The sequence below is a fragment of the Antechinus flavipes genome, chromosome 6, assembly GCF_016432865.1.
Source record: "Antechinus flavipes isolate AdamAnt ecotype Samford, QLD, Australia chromosome 6, AdamAnt_v2, whole genome shotgun sequence".
NCBI classification, from domain to species: domain Eukaryota; kingdom Metazoa; phylum Chordata; class Mammalia; order Dasyuromorphia; family Dasyuridae; genus Antechinus; species Antechinus flavipes.
Genome location: NC_067403.1, coordinates 160,873,638 through 160,896,685, shown reverse-complemented (window position 1 = coordinate 160,896,685; position 23,048 = coordinate 160,873,638). Strand labels below are relative to the sequence as shown.

Here is a 23,048-nt window from a genome sequence, read left to right as displayed (position 1 = left end):
GCTAAAATGTTTTCTTTAATTTTCAAAAATAAGGAAAAAAGAGTAAGTTTTGTAACTTATGGATCAGTAAGTTAACAATTAAGACCCAACAAAATTCTAGAGGGATTAGTATGGATTATGAATACTTAGAAATGAATAAAGTGAGTATTGGAATTATATAGGATCATTAAAATAAGTTATGCCAACCTAACCTTATTTCTTTTTCTGTTAAAAATACTGACAAAGTGGGATGTTACATATACATATGTATGTACATATATGTACATATACAATAAGCACACCTAGGTGTGTATATATGCAAAATTGTGAGTGTAATATCTAGAATTAATGGAAAAGATCTGTGAAGTTTTCTATGACACATTCCTATGGTTAATATGGTAAAATATGAGTTGAATAACAACAATGTTAGGTAATTCCAAAAGAATTCAATATGTATTTAATTATTCCATGTCAACCTAAAAGAAGATAATTAATGGAATACAACAAAGAAATGCTATCCTACTATTCTCCTGAATATTTTTTATCAATAACTCAAATGACATTTTAAAATAAGTAGAACATAAGAGTTAGAAGGATCATTTATATATATAAATATGTGAGTTAAGATCACAGTTATCTGCATGCATCCCATCCCTTCCACTGTATGCCCCTTGGACACATTCTGTATCTTTTTCATCTTTCTGAGTCTGTATACAGCACCGTGTTTTATATCTATTAGATACTTAAACATTTATAATATTTAATTAAAACTTTATAGTTTAGATTAATAAACTCAAACTAGTAAGATCAAGTTTAATAGGTAAATGTGTTGTCTTGCATTAAGTTCATAAAACCAGTTGAATAACATATGATGAGATTCGGTTTGTAGAGGTTCATCTTGTTCATGAGCTAAATTTGAGCTAGTAGTGTGATGTGGGTGTCAAGGAAGTTACCACCATCAGGCTGCATTGATAGAAATATAACACATCAAATGTGGAAAACAATGATCTCATAGTACTCCACATTTGTGAAACAACATGGAAAGAATTGTGCAAACAATTCTACGTGCCACAGTTTAACATGTTGACGAACTAGAGTATGTCCAGAGGATACTAATAAGTAGAATAAGAGACTAAGAAGACATATGTTAGATGTCTGAATAGCTCTAAAAGGAAAAAGTGAAAGCAAATGGATAAAAAGGTACAAAGAATTTTCTCATTAGTTACAAAATGCAAGAAGCTGCTTCATAAAGTAATGAGTGCAATCCTACAGAAATTCCAACAGAGGCTGTTTCTCTGGGATATTTTAATAGGATTGCAATTAGTAGCTTATATGATTTTCAAATATTCCAGGATTCTATAGTGTCTGACTTCTAAAGGGACAGGTATTATTCTATGTTCTAAGAAAGATATAATTTCCAAAATAATCCTAATCTCCATGCTTATTAAACTAAATTAATTTAGTCAGTTCTTTAAAGAAAACAGCTTATCCAGTTTGGATGAATATGAGGAACAAAACACCTCTGAAACTAAATAAATATAAAATGAATTAACCTTAATAAAACAAATATCTACTACCATTTCATGATTCTAATGACCTCTATTATACTATATATAACATTATATTTTTAAAGTCATACTTCTCTAGTTCATTAAGCATAAATGTTTCTACTCTAAAATAGGGCAAAAGAAAGCACAGGCATTTATATTGGTCAAATCTTCAAATAACCCCAGTGCCTTCAATGACAAACTATGAATTCAAAGAATGTATTTATATTTCCTGGAAACCTCAACACATTTTGTGACTATGACTTGAACAAAAAAATTTACTGAAAGTGTATATTTTTAGGATGAAGTGACTTAATGATTCAATTTCCTATTATCATGGATGATAATTCATTAAAGATTCTTTCATGATAGAAATCATTCCTTCAATAGATGACATGAGAATTCTGAAATGTTTTTTCACTTAAGATTTTGCTGGATTTTCTTTCCTATAATGATCATATTTCACATTCCCTTTGCACCATTACCACAACACATACAAACCTCATCTCCTTCCTGAGGTCGCATCAAAGAAACTCTGTCATACTGCCGACGTAACAAAGCCCAGAGTGCATCAAGCCGGCCCTGTCATGATAGAATAATAATATAGTAACTAACACAATGCAAAAAGTTTATGTCTCTTGAATGAATAGCTCAAAGAAAAAAGAAAATTAAAAAGAAACTTAATTGTATTATCATTGGCACTGACTTGCAACTTGTTAAAAAAAAATCCTTCAATATGAAAATTTGGATTGTCATCATTTCTGTTTCTTAATATGACCTACAACAATTATTTACTATTATCTTTTGTTTGTTTGTTTACCTGGTTTTGTGAGGATCAACAAACCTCAATTCTAAAGATACCTTGATTATGAAATGGATTATTTAAAAGCCTGGTTTTCCCTTCTAGTTTTTGCAGTTGCTATTGTGGTTGTTCTCCTTTGGATCACTATCATTTATTTCATTATCACTCCTATGACTGACCCAGTATAGAAGCAGAAGGAAGAACTTATCCAAGTCATTTATTGCTTGTAATAGACAATACTGACAGACAACTAAGTGGTACAATGGATAGAATACTGGCCCTGGATTCAGAAAGACGTAAGTTAAAATACAGGCTCTGATACTCACCAGCTGTATGATTCTGGGCAAAGTCACTTAACCATTATTTGCTCCAGTTTCCTCAACTTTAAAATGGGGATAATGAGACTCAAATGAAATCATATTTGTTAAGGGCTTGGCCAGTGCCTGCTATATGGCAGGTACTATATAAATACTAGCTTTCAATATTACTTTTTGTCATCAATATCATTATCATCATATTGAATGGTAACCTGCCATTTAAAAAAAACAACAAATGGAACTTTTTTAAATTTTAGAAATACCATATATTTTCATTTCACAATAATTTGGTAATTTTCTTTTTGATTATGTAGGTTTATAACTTAACCTACATAATCAAAAAGAAAATTACCAAATTATTGTATAAAAATTTCCACATATCCAAGGTACTATGATTAGATACTTTTGGAAGAATGGATAATTTACATTGGCTAAAAATGTCCAGATCTTATAGTATCTTTTGAACTTCAGTAACAATTTTTAGAATAATGAGATTCATCAGAAAAAAATAACATTTTGTCAAGGAAATACCATTATGATACAGTGTATAGAGAGCTGGTCTTGGAGTCAGCAAGAACTGACTTGTGATCCTACTTCTGGCACATGTCAGTTCTGTGACCCTGGACTTGACATGGAATCTCTTAGTACCTCAGGTAATTCTCTAAGACTATAAATTGCAAGGAAAATGATAACTTGCTTTGTTAAAGGGAGTTTTCTCTCCAAGGTATTTCCTATATCAGGGAATTTGCAGATCCTTCCAGTCAAACTAGTCTTGTCCATGACAACCATTCTTGCTTCACATAAATATTTAGCAGATTTTCTTTATTGAAAATAGTCTTCATATTCTTGTTCAAACCTCAAGAAGGCAAGATCACACTATAGCAGAATTAAAATATCTCCTTCAACTCTCAGATCTCTCTGATAATTTTTAAGAGACTATTTTGAAAAAACAATCAGTTCTTTGAATTGTTTTTTAGTGGTGACCACAGTTTCCTTTGTGCTTCTGTACAGTTGATGATCATGCGTAGGCTCAAAGAATTCTTAAAATTTCTGATTTCCACATATCAACAGCAACTACAATATGTCTTAAAGTATCATTGAGGTATATTCTTTCAAACCTACAACTTTTATTCATGTTTCCTTAAAGTAATATGTTTAGTTGTTTAGTCATTTTAGTCATGTCTGACTCTTTGTGACCCCATATGGGGTCTTCTTGGCAAAGATACCAGAGTGGTCTACCATTTTTCTTCTCCACCTCACTTTACAGATGAGGACACTGAGGCAAATAGGATTAAGTGATTTGCTCAGGGTCATATTTCTATTAAGTGTCTGAAGCCAGATCTTAATTCTGATACTTAACTGCCCTGAAAAAATATAGCTATTCTCAAAAAAATCCAGAAATAAAAAAAAATTGCTACAAATGAGAGCAAGGAAACACATATAGATGGCATGAAATGCAGCTTTCAAGTAATGGAGAACTAATGAAAGGTAAGAAAATTAGCTCAATCCAGTTTTATTTGCTGACCGTCAGATGTTTTGAGTCAGTTTAGTCTCAGTAGGAGCACACACACATGACAAAATGAAACTGTCAAAATTACTGCTTGGATCAAATAATTTGCATAAAATGTCAATGTTTTATAAATATTTGAAGTCTTTTGTGTGTGTGTGTGTTTACCCAAATGACAGAATCAGAAGATTTATAAACTAGGGCAAAAAGAAGTAAGCACAATAATGAAAACACTCTAACTTCAAAATATAAATGTGTAGAACAAGACCCAAAAAAATGGATTATTACATAATTGTAATGATTAATCCAGGCCTTGACAATAGATAAGGAAATGTTTTTCCCGGGCTACAGGTGCAGAATGTTATATAAAACTATTATATTCTGTTGGGTTTGCTTATCTGTTTCTCTGTTATATGAGATAAATCACTGTGAGGAAATGGGGGGAAAGAGAAAAATTCTAGGGTATAGGATGTTTATCCTTAGTATCAGGGAAGGAGGGGTAAGAGGATTTTAGCTCACCTAAATATGGAGTCTATATTCTGAACTTTCACATAATTCGATTGGGAAAGACTATTCCTCCAAGGATGGAGAGTATTTCCTGATTCTTCTTCTTCATTGAGTTTCAGAAGGGGGATGCCAAGTTGACAGCACCATAAACTTTGGTGGTAAAAAATTGTAACCCAAACCAGAGTAGAAGAGAGCCTCTTAAAATGTACAATGGCAAGTGCCAACTGTTATTGGAAAGAGGAGTCCTATAATAGATGTGGAAGGACTCAGATGAGAGAATACCCCAGCTGCAGTCATCCTAGAATAGGGCAGAGGCATCAGCTATAAAAAAGGCTAAAGCATGTAAAGCTTAGAAATATTCAATAAGGAACTTTAGTAGATATGGGTGTAATATAATCTACCTGTTACAGAGTATATATTATTCTTTGATTCTATGTAACCCTTATAAAATAATGATTTATAATATTATTTGATAATATATAATTATATAATAATTTTTATAATAACTTATAATAAAAACTTATTAAACTTTTACAAATATGGCCAGCATACTTGTAAGAATAGAGTTGTGGCCAGTATGTTGGCCTATCCAATTGGGATATTTTCCAGGGATTTCTGAGTAGGAGTCTGAGTCAGAACCAGTTGAGTATCTTCCAAAAATGTTCCTAGGCTCCTTGCACCATAAGTATTTCTGACACAAGAGTTACATATGGTTGAGCATTTTAAAACAAATTTCAGTCAGCAGAAAACATTAACCAATTGAAAATAAATCCTTGAACATGCAACAGACATATCTAAGGCTGAATGATAAATTTGAAGGTTACCTTGATTGGAGTGTACCACTTTGTCTGAGGGGCCTGGTATGTAGGTTTGGGCCGAGGAGGTCTAGGTTTGAGAGGTTCTTCTGTTTCTTCAGGAATTGTCACCACAGCATTTTTGGCTTTTTCTAACCTTGCACCTTCTTCAGTAGAGCCCTTATCACCCCAACGAACCTGAAGAAAGAAATTAATAGGTATTTTCAGATATATAGCAGCACCTAATAATGCAGAGATTCTTATGTTACCTAATAGGAGATTGGATGCCTAAACCCATAGTGAAAAAGTAAATCTAGCCGGAGCCTAAGTCAAATGTTCTTCCTATATTATATTGGTGGATGAAGTCACGAAGACTTAAGTCAAAATCTGATCTCAGACATTCACCAGCTCTGAATGTCATTTAACCACTGTTTGCCTCAGTTTCCTCAATTGAAAAATCTTAGTATCACTGAATTCCCATGATTACTATGAGAATCAAATAAGATGATATTTGTAAAGTGCTAAGCTAAGCATAGCACATAGCAGGATCTTAATAAATGTTTTCTTCATTTGCTCCTTCCTTCCTTTACGTGATGAAACACACTTGAAAACATGTAATCAATAATAAATTAGCATTTATTAAGAACTAAGTGTGTACCAAGTATTGTACTAAGTGATAGTGATCCAAAGATAAACAAAAAATTGTTCCTTCCCTCCAAGAACTTAATGTTCCTTCCTTTCTTCCTTCCACAATTCTACATTGGCTGTTCCTCATGCTTGTAATATTCTGCCTCATCATATCTACCTCTTAAAATCAGTTTCTTTCTTTCAAAACTCAATTGAAATACCATCTTTTACAAAAAGGCCTTTTCTAACTATGGTTAATTTCCATTTACCTTGTACGTAGATTTTAAGTGTCTATTTATTAACATGCTGTCTCTTCCTCAAGGAATTTAAGTTCTTTCAGGTAAAAGGCTGTTTTTAAATTTATCTTTGGATCCCCATAACTTAGCAAAGTTGTTGTTGTCCAATTGTTCAGTGATATATAACTCTTCATGGCTCTGTATACATTATCGCACAAGGTCATTCTATCCTCCACTATCTCTTGAAGTCTGTCCAAGTAAATTTGTTGTATCTATGACATCACATAATGCGTCTCATTCTCTTGCCCTCTGCTCTTTTCCCCCTCTATCTCACTTTGGGATCTTATCAGTAACTACAAGTTTAATGGTCATCTCAAAGAAAAAAAATTTCCACATCTAAGTATTCAGCCCTAATGTCTTTCCTGAACTCTAGTTCTATATCACACATTGCTTTATAGGCAACTCAAACTGTGTGTACGCAGGCATCTCAAATTTAACACATGCAAAGAAATACCTCCCAAATCTTTCATCTTCCCAACTATTTTGCTATTGTCAAAGGTACCACCATCTTTCCCAAGCTCACAACCTCAGTTACAGCCTCAGCTCTACTCATGCTCACTTCACACATCCAATTTGTTATCACATCTTGCTATTTCTTCCTCCACAACATCTCTGGTACATCTGTTTAACTCCGCTTTTATCAGATACCATCCAAATACAAGTCCTAATTATCTTATACCTGAACAACTGCAATAGATTCTGGTTTGTTTCTCTCATGAAGTCTCCCTTCCTAAAGCATAGACCTGACCAAGTAACACATACCTCCTTCCCAGGGTCAAATCTAATATCATCTGTTTGACATTTCAAATCTTTCCTAACCTAGTCCCTTCCTTCTTTTCTAATTTATGGATATGTTACTTCTTTAGACACACTCTCCAATCCAGCCACAGCAGCCATCTCGCTTTTCCTTTGCATGGCATTACACCTTCTGATTCTGTGTCTGCATAAGCTGTCCTCCCGAGACTAGAATGTTATTTCCCTTATTTTAACCTTTGATCTTCCATGGATACCTTTGAGACCTAATTAGACTGCCACCTTTGCAATGGGCCCTTCCCAATCCCTCTGAATCTTAGTTGTCTTCATTATAAGATGACCTTGCTTTTATATATATATATATATATATATATATATATATATATATATATATATATATATGGAGAGAGAGAGAGAGATGTTAGTGTCTGAGTCCACTTTATCAAGGCACAGATGCAACTCTGATTGAAAGCTATATTCATAACTTTTATGTTTTGTTTAAATGTTTATTTACATCTGCTTAATATTTGATGTTGTTAATAAATTACTTGGTGATTAACAGTGTTTTGTTTTGTGGTTTGAGATTGGGACAAAGGAAACTAAGCCATAGAAGGAAAGATTTCCCTCTTTTATTCCAAATTAGAGGTTGAGCCAATTAAAGAGAGAGTATTTATTATTTTTGTATATTTTGACAGTATTCCAGATCATACTCACAAAGATGGTTCTAAAGGACCTGTTGAGATAAAGTAGGTAAAGAAATGCAGTTGTAGCAGATTGAGAAGTGGGAGGTTGGTATTGCTTGTCCCTGATTACAGCATCCATAGACTAGCATCACTCACAGGTCTCCACAGGTCTTTATGTACACATTTGTCTACACACACACACACACACACACACACACACACACACACAACCCTTTTTCAGTGTTTTCAATGCTATTGCAAGTGATAACTTAGAAGAAAGAATGAGATAAGATTGTTCAAAAATGAGTAACAGATGAAATAGAAAATAAAAGAATAAGGGTCTCTATAATAGAAAATTTGGCATGTTTGATTCTTTGGTTATAGAGAGAAACAAGAAGTTTGATATTTGAGATTCTCCAATTTTACTTGATTTTCATTACAGCTTGTAGAGAATTGGAAGGGAAATTAAATAACTGAAAGTGAAGTAATTTCAAAGTTAGAAGAAAAGAAACATTTTTCCCCCTGTGGTTTGGTGGAAGGTAAAACATAAAGTCATTATCTATTGCTGTTGAGTTATTTTAGCAGCTGTTAATAACATCTTAGTACTCTTATATCCTGCTTTCCTGCAAATTGCCATTATAATAGCAGTGAGATGCTTGCCAGAAAGAAGGGTTATAGAGAAATTATTGGGGAGAAGCCAGTACTAGATGAAAGTCCATAACCTCAGCTTGTGGAGTTCCTTACTATGTTTTGTTCTTCAATTCATAAGTAGTGCTTATGTCTTGATATTGTTTTTATTGATTTGATTTAATTTAAAATATTTTTCCAAGTGATTTATTTTCCAGATTTGAACTAATAGTTATAAGAAGAAGAATTTTGCTTTTTGATGTTGTTTCTCTACTTCCATTTCTATTTCTATTGCGAGCAAAAAATTTGGGGGAAATATTAAATCCATTTAGATCCTCCTCTTAAAAAGCTTAGAATCTAATGGGAGATATAATGTATAACCTAAAATGTAATAGAGATAAAAAGAAAGTGAAAAGGTGATGAAAATGGGAGTGGAGACCAAAAAGTCAAGAAGTATATGTATGTGGGCATGAAGTACAGCCTCTAATTCAGAAATTTTGCTGGAAAACATGTTATAGACTACTGAAAGAAGAGAAATAAGAGAAGATAATGAAGATTAGAATGAAGATGAGAATAGGCAATTTTACCCACTTAAAAAATAGTCTCTATGTTCACCTATTATAACTGTACAGCAAGGAATAAAAGACGTGTGGAATTTCATTACCAAGAAATCTCAGGAGGAAGCAGGAGAAATTTAAGTGATACCCTATTAGAAAAACTTTACTCATGGCGAGTAAAATCATGTACAAATGAAAACAAGGAATTTTTGCCTGCAGTAGAGCTCCATCAATTTTGGAAAATTAAAGAGATAAAATGTTTATTTTTGCAAATCAAATTAAATCAATAAAAGACCAAACATGAAAACTATCCTTTGTCCTGAGATGGGAAATTCTGTATACCTGGGTCCAAGTATATACTGGACAGAATCCTTCACAACCTCTTTCTACAATGCTTTGTGATAACCTATGACTAACCAGCATGGAAATAATTGAATTCTACCTTCTAGAAGAAACTTTTTGCTATGGTTGCTATGGTGCCACAACCAAAGAGGCTCAAGCAGATGAAATGGTAAATTTTGAGTTACTAAAACAAGGGAATGATAAGAATATTGATTGACATGCTATGAGGGAGTTGGTAAAAGTGTGCAAAAACAATTCCAAATTCAGTCACTCTAAGCCTAAAGCCCCCAACATCTAACCCTCCTGCCCAATTTGGATAATATAGGCAGCTACTGGAAACCATTAGCTAGCCTATTATCACAATAGAGAACCACCAGTTTCAACAGGAAGAGGGTGGGAGATTGAGGAGTAACTAAAAACAGAAGGACCATTATAACCACTTAAGCATCCTCACCTATCAGAGCACTTTCAACTTTTTTGATACTAATTATTAAGAGTAAGGACAAAGAAATTCTTGAAGTTCCCAAGGAATTTCTGCAGCGAATACTAAATAAAAGGGAACTAAAAGATAGTTCTTTCACAGGAAGGGAGATTAAGGAAGCCCTAGTAGTTTGCAAAATTCTTCACAGAATCTTGTGTACCTAATGAGGGAGGCAAGTAGAAAACACTTGTCATATTCAAGTCTGCATCTGTTCCTAATGTCACATTTATTTTGAACATATTGAAATTACGATGTCTCTGGGATTATCAAGTTTTCAGTATGCAATAGATAGCTGGAGATGTGAGGCTGGAGGTCAGCAGAGAGAAAAGTAGATCTGAGAATTATCAGCATAGAATGAAAAGTGAATTCATGGGAACTGATGAGTACTATATAGAGGGAAGCATGAAGAGGTACAATATTTTTTTATTTTTAATTTTTTTTACTTTTAAATATTTTTAAAGCACTTGGAATAGTCTCTGACACTTAGTAGACACTTATTAAATACTTGTTTCCTGGAAGGATTTAAAAGAACTGATTCTGAGAGAGATGAGCAGAACCAGGAAAATACTATATACAATAACAACAATATTATATGATAATCAACTATGATAGACTCAGAAATACAATTATTTAAGATAATTTCAAGATTCATGATGGAAAATATTATCTACATCCAGAGGAAGAACCATGGAGTTTGGATGCAAATAAAGGCATACTGTTTTCACTTTTTTTGTTGTGCTTTCCCCCTTTTGTTCTGATTATTCTATCACAATAGGACTAATGTGGAAATATGTTTAAAATGATTATACATGTATAATACACATGAAATTATTTGTTGTCTTGGGAAGGGAAGGATAAGCAGAGAGAAATTAAAATTTGGAAATCAAAATTTATAGATATGATGCTGAAAGCCGTTTACATGTTTTTATACATAATTGGAAAAATAAAATACTATTAAATACAAAAAGGAAAAGTGTCTTACACATAGAAGGTGCTTAATAAATGTTTCTTGATATAACTAAATGTTTTTTAAATTAATAAAAATGCTTGTTTCTTTCCTTCTTTTTCTGTGTTCAGAGTTTCCTTTAAAATAAGTATCTGAAACACTTCAGTGTTAGGGCAACAGTGATCTAGTGCTTTATTTCCAGTGTTTTTGGACATCTAACATTTGATTCCACTTACACATCTAAGCTGATTACCTTAATTTTTTTTACCCCATATTATATTATTTTTCCAAAAGAATTTCACTAATTTAGTTTTTTCCCAAAAGACAAAGTCCCTATTTCAATATGTAAACATATGGTTAAGTTTCTCCAGAGATATTTAATTCAATTTCCAAAATTTTTATGAACTTTGTATTCTCAAATTTAATACTTTGTCTTATAAAAATATGAACTCGGCCTTGCAGACGAATATTTTCCTTATAAGAAAGAATTAACAGTCTATAATACTAATGTTACTTTTTTGCCTCCCTACACTAATAAATAATATACATTTTTGTAATTTATCATTTGTGCTTACAAAAATAATTGGATTAACATTAAAACATATTAACAGATAATTATTTTCATTTTCCCTTCTAAAACCAGAAAAGTATATCTCTAATAAGAAAAGAAAGATCTTTCATCCCTATTCTCCCTAGTCTTTACTAAAGCCTGGTACAGTAAAGCAATGCTTCTTAAAACTTTTTAAACTTAAAATGGACCCACATGGGTTCACATAGCTGAATGTGAAGATTACAAATTTATGATTACCGACAAATACTTGATTTGTATATCTATTTTATATACCTATAAATCCGAAATCACATAAAAATCTCTTGGGAAAAAAGGAGTCACAAGTGGAAAAAGTTAAAGAAGACTGCAATAAAGCTAAGGTAGCTTACCAGTAGGATGCTCAAGGTTCCACTGTGGGACTTTCTGAACTTTACAGTGACCTGTTCACTAATAGAACATCAGAAGAGAACAAACACTCATCTGCTTCCTTTTAGTCCAATATAAAGCTGGAGACATAACTTGAAAACTTCGTACTTAAAATTTCTAGGAAAGCTATGTCACATTCTACATGATGACTCATGAAAAAGATATGATAATATTAAATTATTTATATATTAAAAATACTATAATAAAGGACTGAAGTAATGAATAAAAAGATCGATGAGCCCTTTTCCTCTAACCCCAAAGATTCATTACCCTTTGATGTTGTTCTATTTCCATGGAAGTGGATATCATAGTTACATAGGTAAAATAAATAATTTTTTAAAAAAAATCTCCTAATAATGAAATGTTCCTTATGGAATCTAAACTTATGACAGGGAAATCTTGGGGCTTTTCTGTATTTCTTTTGGCAAATTAGGGATCAATGAACTGCTTTCTCAGAAATAAAAAATTAATAATGTAGAATCTCTTCCAATTCCACAGAGGGGAATTTTGTTTTCCCAAGAGTTCTATTAAATTTTCAGAAGCCTTCTGCTATAGATTTGTGTGTTTTTAAATCCTTGGAGAACTAAAAGAAAACTCCCTTCTATCAAAGAGCCACAAAATTTTAGACCTTTAAAATTTTTTTCTTATTTATTTATTTGGTGTGGAGGTAGTCTATGAGGTCTTAGAAAAATTTCTAGCACAATGTTTTACATAACTCAGAAAATAAATGGTTATTTTCTTTCATATCTCTGTGATATTAATGGGTCCTTCCACCAAAGATGATTAAAACCCATCAATGGATACACATTTTATACATCCAGAAAGGAAATGATTAAATGATTTGCCAAAGGTCACCTAGCTGGTGTAGAATTGAGTCTGCAACGTAAATCTCATCATTCTCAATCTAAGATGGTAGCGAATTCTTTTATTTTAGAAAAGCAGAGTAGTAGTATAGTGGCAAAGGCCTTAGTTGGGAGCAAGAGCACCTGTGTATAAGGATTGGCTCTTTCCTTAACCCTCTGTGAAACCTTAGGGAAGACTTTTAATATCTCTGCTCATAAAAAGGTAGAAAGAAATGACTTCTGAGGTCCTTCCAACTCTAGATCTATGAAATAGTGAACATTTCTTTATCTAGTAAATATTGTGGTATACCATGATAAAAGCAATAAGAAGTAATCTATTTCCCCAACTAGTTCAGAAAGTTCTTTAGTGTTCTCATTCTACACAACTACCTTCATATCACTAGATGTAAATTTAGTATTTGATGAAGCAAGTTTAGCATCAACTTTTTATATCTTAAAAGTTAGTGGCAATGAGGAATCAGTCTTGTAGACTATTTGGTTAATGAAGATACACAGATAAGCACTTGGTTAAAAGACTGATGAAGTCTTTCACTCATTCACTCAATAACCATTTATTTTCTAAGTTGTGTAAAACATTGTGCTAGAAATTTTTCCAAGACCCCATAGATTATCCCCCACATCAAACTTACCATCCATTACTGCCTCCTGAATGAACTTTGTCAGGTCATACCTTTCACTGTTCCTCCTATCTATTATGATCTCTGGTCCTTGCAGGCCACAATATCATTATTTGCTATGAAATCAAATTTAGAGAAGTCCTCTGAACAATTTAATAACATATCTACTTTAATAGACTTCTCTTCAATCACAGATACTTTTCCTTGATTAATTTCTCAGTGGTTAGCATATTCTTGTTCCTTCATAATATTCCTATCCCAATGATTCTGAAATCTCTTCTTCCCAAAGGCCTTCCAAAAATATTGATCTGCCCATAGTATCCTCTTTTCAATAAACTCTAAGACTTCCCTCCTCCCTATTACCTCCAACTGTTTGATATTTAAAACCCTTTACAAACTGATCCCTTTTTTCTTTTACAGACTTCTCAAACTTTACTTCTCCCTGTATATGATCCATTGATACCAGTCTACTTATTCTATTCCTTGCATATGACATCATCTTCCAACCTTTTGCCTTGTTTGATGTATTCCATTAATGGAATGCTCTTCTATTTCACTTTTATCTCCTGACTTCCTTGGTCTTCTTTAAGACTCAACTCAAATCTTATCTTTTTCCAGAGGTCTTTCTTGGTCCCCTCAATGCTGGTGCTTTCCTTCTGATATTATCTCCACTCTACCCTTACTGTATTAATATAACACTCATTTGCATTGTACCTCCCTCTGATTGTGATCACCTTGAAGGCTAGTCACTTTCTAATTTTCTTTAAATTGTCAGTGTCTGGAGTACTGTTTTTGTTTGTTCTTCATTTTCTAAGAGAACATTACGGGTGATGTCTTGACTTTTGCATGATTTGGATTTAAGTGAGGCAGAATTGCACAAAGTCATCATTTTCTTCACTCTCTTTCTGAATCACTGAATGCAGGACAAAAATCAAAAGATTGGCAATGGTCAGAGATGCAGTGACATCTTGGCATTGTTGGTGGTTTGGCATAGAGTAAAACCTTAATAAACACTTGGTGACTACTGATTTGCTGACTAAAGGTCTCTATATCATAAAATAGCAAGTCTGTGAAAAATATTATTGTATACTATTAACCAACACATTGCTTTATTCATTATTTCACAGTGATGTTTTGTTAGCTAAAATAAGGAATTACTGTTTGCTTTTGAAGTAAAAGCATCATTGATGGTAATTAATCATTGCACAAGTTACATTTGCTTCAAATTTGTCCTATTTTAAAGAACATTTTAAAATATTTTTAAAGAGGAATTCTCTGGGGAACTTGAATTTTACATTTATAAGAATCTTGATGTGGTTAAAGACCCAAATGATTTCACGACTAACACCATGTGGAGGTGGCAATGTGACAAAATGCTTTTATCAGTAAAAATGAGAGAAAGAAAGAAGGAAAATAAACATTTATTAATCACTTACTATATTCCAGGCACTGTGCTAAGTATAAAGTTGGCCTAGCTGATTGTTAGGATATACTGAAAATCTGGATGTTGTACTAGATATTCTCTAAGATCCCCTCCAGCTCCAAATTTTACTATGCTGCTCTTAGAAGGAAGGAAAGTCATAGAATGATTAATAACCACAAATGGTTATTGAGTAGGATCAATACTTGTGTTTAGGAATTTTTAAATGTACTTGCCTACACAAAAATTAAAAGAAAAAAATTAGAAACTCCCCCAAATTCAAGAGAAGATAATTATCTGCCTATATATGAAATATTAATAAGTGCACAGGGATGATTGCCTACTGAGTGCTACTGGATTAAATATTTTCCTTGTGATATTCTATATCACATCAAAGTGAGAAATCTATATAGTTCTATTTTATCTTTTTCAAATTCCTTAAATTGATTCACTTATAATAAAGTCAGCATATCTGTTTTTTGTTTAGATGAATGATTTTATCACTATGGGAACTCCAAGTGTAAAAATTCCCCCTACCAAGGTAGATCAGTAACTCATCTATCAGTTTTAGAAAATTAACAAAGGGACTAAAAGGCTGTGACCCTAGGCACTTAAGGCAACATAGATAGTATATTTCAGAAGTAGAACTTCCTGACTCTGAGAATGGTCTAGAGAACAATTTCACTTATTTTTCCCTAATCTCTAAGAATTTGGTCAACAAGAATCTAATAAAAGTCCTGTATGTGCCAGACACTGGTGCTAAGTGGTGGAGATAAAAATACAGTGAATGAAACAATGCCCATTTTCATATTCTATCAATAGAGAGAGATGTATATTTTTTTCTTTTTTTTTTTTGAGATGTATATTTCTAAGAGTGTATGCCTGTGTATGTTTACATATGTTATACAGATTCATGGTTATTAAATACAAGTTGGACTAGTTAGTTAAAGAGAAGATACTAGTCACTGGGGACTCAGGAAAACCGACACAGGTTGTTTAACTATCTCTTGAAGGAAGAAAGGGATTCTATAATGCAGAGACAAAGAAGGAAAGCTTTCTAGACATGGAAGATGTCCAATTTAAGGAAGAGAAAGTGAAGATGGAATAAGAAAGTATGTAAAGAAAACAGTAAGACCAGTCAACCTGCAGTATAGAGTGCATAAAGAAATAGTAATACAGGGGTGGGTGGGTAGGTGGCTAGGTGACCCAGGGGATAGAGCACCAGCCCTGAAGTCAGGAGGACCTGAGGCCTCCGAACTTAACACTTCCTGGCTGTGTGACCCTGGGCAAGTCATTTCCCCCAATTGCCTTAGGGGAAAAAAATAATAATACATAATAAAGTTTAAAAAATCAAGCTGCAGCCAAAATTTGTGAAGCCCTTTAAATGTAAAAGATATAAAATTGTATTTTATCTTAGGAGTTTACTGGAATTTACTTAACAAGAAGAGATATGTACTTAAAGAAGATCATTTTGAAAGTAGAGTAAAAGAAAGGAAGGAAAATCAATTTGGAGTTTGTTGAAATTGTCTGAGAAGTAAGGAGGGTCTACGCTAAACTCATGATTGAGTTGGGAAGGGGTTTTATGTAGTAGACTTTTTGAATGTATGCAGAGCAAGATTTGGCAATCAAATGGATATGTGGCATAAAAGAGAGTTAAGAGGTAAGGATAATTCTTAGATTATCAACAAAGGAGACAAGAAGAATAATGGTTTCTTTGACATATTAAAGTTTGGAAGGGTAAGTTTTAGAGGAAAACTAATAACTTGTTTTGAACATAGTAAATTTCAAAACATAATAGTGCCTGGGACATGATTACTTGAGGATGTTCGTTAACTGATACATTATACTAGCTATCTCTACATATTTTATTTAATAACACTCATAACAGAAGCTATGCTAAAAAGTCCCATGCCTTGAATTTTCTTAAAATAAATATGATATTGTCTCATGCTTAAAAGTGAACATTTGCATCCCCACTTCTCTCTTTGAGCACCATTATAGTTATAGGATCCTTCAATATCTCATCAATGTCACTTTTTCCAAAGAATTCTCTTCATCAGAGCAGAAGAGCTGATACCATGAGGTAATTTCTCCTGAAGGATTTGTTCTGTTTTGGTCCTTGATTAGCAATGTTCTTCTTCTAATAATGAAATTAGTGCCTTCATAAAAAATAAAACTAATACAGTGATCCCAAAGACAAAAGGAAATTAAAAGGATAGTTTTCAAATATTTTTTTTCCCAGAAACATGTTACAGGTTACCTATGGTTTATTTGTGTGTGTGCATGTGTATGTATGTGTGTGTTTTAAATAGTACAAACCTCCATTCTTTTAATTCCTCCAACTCCTCGACCTCCATAATAGGAAGCATCTACTGTTGGCCATTTTTTGTTAGGTAGTGGTTCTTCTTCTTCCTAAGTACACATTAAAGAAAAATAATTATTTAATTACCTATAATAAAGTTTTATAAAAATTTACTCACACATTCAGTCCAATATGAGTTTGAGATGTTACAGATATGCACATCCAACAGGTACATATGTGTATATGAATATATGGACATATTTTACACACATATATACTTATACACATACATACAAGCATACATGAAGCATGCATTTATGTGTGTATGTATGTGTATTTATGTCAGAATCAGAGTAGATCTGTGCTGACATTTTATTAGTTAAGAGAACAACTGAATGAGGAAAATCCCTCTACTAATGCATACCTTCTGCAACTTATAATTATGAGAGTTGCCTAGGCACTAAGAGGAATATAATTGAGTTCTCAAAACAAAATTAGAGTATAATGTATATGAATACCAGGCAATTATGTAAATTAATCGATGACATAAAATCATATAAAATAACCATTAACTCCATACCTCTTTGGGTGGCGGTGGTGGTGGTGGAGGAGGATCTTTGATAACCTGTGATAAGAACATCAGATAGAAAGCTTAAGAAAAATGGTAACATAAGCATAAATGCTCAGATCTAACTGCAGATTTTGCCGGTAGAAGCCTTCTGTTATGACTCATCTATGTTTGTTCATTAATGATAATTACAGATGTCAGCTCCCTTGGCTATTGATCACTAAGATCATGTAGAAGTCAACATTCTATTTTCCTTTGGCTTTTACCATCAATCAAAATCAACTTGTTGACAATGACTCTTTGGGACAAGTATTAAAAAAGCTAGTAGCCCTTTTTAAATAATTAATTGAATATAGTTTACTATTCATCTCCATTCATGAAATCATATGTAGTTAATTGCCAAAAGAAAGCAGAAACACAGCCTAAAGCCTAAACTGGGCTGTCTTTTCCTACAACTTCAATGCTAAGATGCTGGAAAATTTCTTATCCAGTGACAAGTGTGAAGTAGCTTTAGGAATTCTTATGCCCTTCCCCAGCTATTTATTCAATCTACTTTACCAAGTCCTAATATTTTGGGACTTAGAATTTAAATTGTATCTCCTAACCTGAGTATTACATAGATCGCCTTATATCTCAGGTTGTTACTATTTTTTAATTACAGGAGTTTTGAGTTTTTCATGTTTCTGTGAATACAACAGAAGAATGTATTGAGAGCAATAGTTTTGATTTGTCTGAATTGCTAACATTTTCTTCTCCCTCAAATACTAAAAATAAAAAAAACAAAGAATATAAACAAATAAACTTATGTAGAACTCAGTAGATAAAGGTTTAGCTTAATGACAATCTATATATAAGATTTTGAATCCTGTATTATTATATTGTCTGTATATATGTAAATATATATTTGTAAAACATATAATGTGTTTTATATATATAATACTCCTTTAATAAGTCAATTTTAAGAGTCCTATCTAAAGCTTAAAATCATTCATTCTTTCAACTATATTCCCAAAGTCATAGTTTTTCAGGGTTGAAAGATACTTTAGAAATCATGCAACCCCAGATATCAAAATCATTACTATGACATAACTGACAAGGAGATTATCCGCCTATGAAGGAAAATCTCCGTTAAGGGGAAAGCTGCCATGTCCTTCCCAAGATAGCTCCTTCTATCAAATTAGATGGTTCAAATTATCCCAGAGGGTTTAAGCAGGGGTCTTCAAACTTTTTAAATAGGGGGCCAGTTCACTGTCCCTCAGACTGTTGGAGGGCTGGACTACAGTAAAAACAAAAACTTTGTTTTGTGGGCCTTTAAACTAAAAAAAAAAAAAAAAAAAACTTCATAGCCCTGGGTGAGGGGGATAAATGTCCTCAGCTGCCACATCTGGCCCACGGCGTAGTTTGAGGACCCCTGAAGGGTTTGGGCAAGGGGTGTTGATGCTGTTTTTCCTGGACATATTTGACTCTTTACTACTTCCAATTTCTTTTAAGGTTACTGTCTAAAGCCAGACAGAAACAAACTAATAATCCCTAAACAAACACTTATACTATAGCTATCATGCTGTGGTTCAGTGAAAAGAGCATCAGACATGGAGTTAAGAAGCCTTCAGTTCAAATTCAGTCTCAGACACTTTATAGCTAGGCAGGAACAAGCCAGGGCAATACACTTAGCTGCTACTTGTCTTAGTTTTTTTGGCTGTCTGAGGGATATGATAGTAGCATTGACTTCCCAGAGCTGTTGTGAGGATCAAATGAGATAATACTTGTGAAGTGCTTAGCATAGTGCCTGGCACATAGTAGGTACCACACAAAATGTTTCCTTCTTCTCCTTTTCACCCTCCCAATCTTCTTTCTCCCAGATTCATTATCCCTAGATCTGTATATTGATGATTCAAAATTCTTCCCCATTCTGGAATATTTTCTAGCTTGAAACCTCACTTCACAAACTGCATTTCCCAGGACAGAAAATAATATTCTAGATATGGTCTATACAGAGTACATCAGTACTATCATGTTTTTCCTTTCCAAAAGCTATGTCTCTCTTATAGTTACTTAGATTGCATTCACTTTTGGATACCATATTCCACTGATTCATATTTGCTTTTCAGTCCTCTAATATTTCCAGGTGTTTTTTTCAAATGAATTCTTGTCTAGTCATGTTTCTCCTATCTTATGCTAATGAGAAGCATTTTTTTTTTAACCAAAGTATAAGACTTTGACTTATTTTTACTCCATTACCATTAAGTCTCATTTTACTAATTCAGCTCAATGTACAGGCCTGTCAAGATTCTTTAGAATTTTATAAAACAAGATTTCATGTGACTTCACTCAGTTTCCTCAGAAACACAAGTCATTAAAATTCAAACTACCTATAGAAAAGACTAGAAAAAAAAACTTTTTAAATTGGGTGAAAGACAAAAATGCATAAGATTATTGCAGTAAAAATGGAAATAGATTCAGTCTTGCAAACTGTTGTCACATTTACTTTACAAATGAAGTAATAATACATTTATCAATCTGTACCTTTAGTGCTGACCTCTACCCTTTTACTTCATTGCCTATACATCTACTTTGTAGCCATTCCAATTTGGATATCATGTTTTTACATCAAATTAAATATGTTCAAAAATAACTTCATTATTTTTATTGCAAAAGTTCTCCTCCAGATACCTGCCAATGGCACCATTTCCCCAGCCTCAATAATTAACTTTAATTTTTCCTTGCCTTTAATCTCCTTTTAAAATCTCACCATACAGTTTTCTAGTCTTTTTATGCTCTACCTCCCCTCCCCAACACACACACAAACACACACATGTGTGTTTGTGTGTGTGTGTGTATAGACTCTTTGTGTATATATATGTATGTATGATGTATGTCTATATATGTCTATATACATATATATACATATATATACATACTCTTTGATCTAATCATACTAATCTCTTTGCTGTTCTTCTAAAAAGACACTCTGTTTCTGGGCTCTCAACATTTTTATTCTGACTATTTCTCATACCTAGAATGCTTTCTCTTCTCTTTTCTTCCTCCTTTTTTTGATTTCTTTCAACCTTCAGATAAAATCTCAATTTCTAAAGGAAGCTCTTCCTGATTTTCCTGTAATCTGAGTGCATTCTCTGCTATTACCTCTAATTTATCACACATGTAGCTGCTTGCACATAGTTATTTGCATGGTCTCCCCAATTAGGCTATGAGATCTCTGAAAGCAGGAATTGCCTTTTACTTTCTTTTGTTTCTCCAGCATTAAGAACAGTGACTAGTATTGTGCTTAATAATAGTTGATTGTTTATTATATTTCATTTTCAAAGAGGACCAAAATGATATCATTATGTTAGAGTCAAGTTATACTGTGCTCAGAAGGCTCTACCATAATAGTTCCTATGAACATTTGAGTTGGATTCTCTAACTTCATGCATCTCAAGTTTCTTTTGAGCTAATTCAATTCTACTTTGTTCAGAGAGCACAGTACTCTCTCTGGAGATCTCTCCCCTATTTGATAAAAGCTAAATGGTCAGGACCATAGGCCAACAATATCAGGGAGTAGCCCAAGGAACTCATCCTCACCTGTAGCAGAAGACAACTAGATGAGTATTCAGGAAGCTAGGAAATGATAGGAGGCAAGGCTAGACAATTCCTCCAGAAGGTGGGGCCTAGTTTTAGCTACAAAACCGAGGATCAAGCAGGCTCTATTCTATTCTATACTATACTATACTTTACTATACTATAGGATACCATTATGTATCTAAAGTAAGCGAGAGGGAAGAGGGAAGGTCATAGGGAAGAACCAAAATCCAAGCCAGTTCAACAAACCCATCTCTTTTTTTAAAGTTACCCTTGTCTTTATTGTTACTCACTGAAGTATTGCTGTAGAGGGGATTTATTATAATGGGATCAAATGTGTAGGATGCCCCATTTAATCCATCTAAACAAAGACAAAGGGAAATCCCCATTGTGGTATTGTAATTAGCTCAGGTGGAAAAGCAAATTTTCCTAAGCTATTGAAAATGGTGGAACTCTGAAAATGCCAAAAATTTTGAGTTGCCCTCATTAGACAATGATTCATTAATTTGCTGCTTTAATATCTCCTGCAATCCTCCTGAATTCTTGGTAGTTAAAATTTTCTTATCTTTTGACTCCCTAGGGAGGAAGACATTTGGCTGAAAGAGAATAAAAGGAGAGGAAGAAGCTGGGAATACTAAAAGGATAAACCTTTCTTATTATCTATTCAGTTTCCAAAGCTCTTCATAAGCCTTGTTCCTATTTTTTCCCCCATCTAGCCTTAGTCTCAGTAAAAGTTGCAATTGGACATAACACTTTCAGAATTCTGGATTGTGGGAGTAGAACACCACCTCTGGTTGGGGTGAGATCAAAAGAAAGACCTTTTGTCTGGGATTCTGAGTTGGAACAAAAAAAATTGTTCATTGGAGTTGAGAATACTGAGGAATTGGGAGTTGAAGGTACTTGGCAGAACATTAACATGGATGTTGAAATCTTCTACATGGATGATAGGAGGAGCAAAAAGTCTTTGAGTCAGGCACTGCATTCACTGATAGAGAAAGAAGAATTTCCTGGTTGTGGCCAGTAGTTAAGAGTCATAAGAATGTAGTTTGGGTGATAAATTTGGATAGAATGAATCACAAAGGGAGGAAGGGCTGCTTAGTGATGGCAGAAAAAGCATTTGTCTAAAAGAGGTAATGGGAAAAAGAAATATACTGACGCCCTCTCTGAAAATAATGAATTGGAGTACTAGGGGAAAAAATGGTCAGGGATATAGGCTCATTTCTGTGGATTAAAGTCTTAGTAAGGTCCAGAAGATGGAAAGAGCATGACAGAAAGAGGCTTAAAAGTAAAATAAAAGTATTCATTATAACAGAGGGATTCCAGAAAACACAGTGGAAGGAATGAACAGATACAAATTGGGACAGTGAAGAAAGAGAAGTTTAAGATGGATTTAGATGAGAGAAGAGTAGTAGGGTTTAAAGGAGGCTTGTTTGTTCTTCAGGAGTTTGGGATTCAGTATCACATGGCACTGGAAAAGTAGGAAAAGAAGGATGAGAGTTAGCTTTCCATTGGATAAAGCTGACTCAGAATTGAAGGACTTGATCTGAATCCCAATTCTAATGTTTCTGGCTCTGCTGATCCAAAACTCAAGTCACATGATTAACCTCTTTGACCTTACTTTCATTATCTGTAAAACATAGAGATCAAAAATCTTATTCAGAAGAAAGTGAAATTTCCATACTAAACTCTGAGGAATTATTAAAAGAAAAAATCAGTAAGAATGTTACTGTTATATTATAGAGTAATATAAGGACACTGGTAATTCTAAAATACATGTATTCATATATACTATAATTTATGAGAATTTGGAGATTTTAAAAGGCATAATATTGCAACATTGCCAGTATTTTTTTTCTACTTAGCATACTTCAGTGTTGCATTGAAGATTCTGGAAAATACTTCCACCACTTTATAAACCATATGTAGAGTTTGATTCTTCTCCAATTTTTTTTTTTTTTGTT

The 23,048-nt window shown here is 33.3% G+C and overlaps 1 protein-coding gene across 2 annotated transcripts in view; it reads right to left on the bottom strand.

Annotated features, from left to right (window-relative positions):
• The window catches only part of ANTXR2 (ANTXR cell adhesion molecule 2), a 221,844-nt gene that overhangs the window by 78,291 nt on the left and 120,505 nt on the right, over positions 1 to 23,048 (bottom strand). For both annotated transcript variants that reach the window (XM_051966005.1, XM_051966006.1), the window contains exons 13-16: positions 17,524 to 17,568; positions 16,961 to 17,053; positions 5,484 to 5,651; positions 2,028 to 2,108 (exon numbers count right to left, since the gene is read on the bottom strand). In XM_051966005.1, the coding sequence (XP_051821965.1) occupies positions 2,028 to 2,108; positions 5,484 to 5,651; positions 16,961 to 17,053; positions 17,524 to 17,568 (387 nt within the window). The remainder of the gene's footprint in view (positions 1 to 2,027; positions 2,109 to 5,483; positions 5,652 to 16,960; positions 17,054 to 17,523; positions 17,569 to 23,048) is intronic.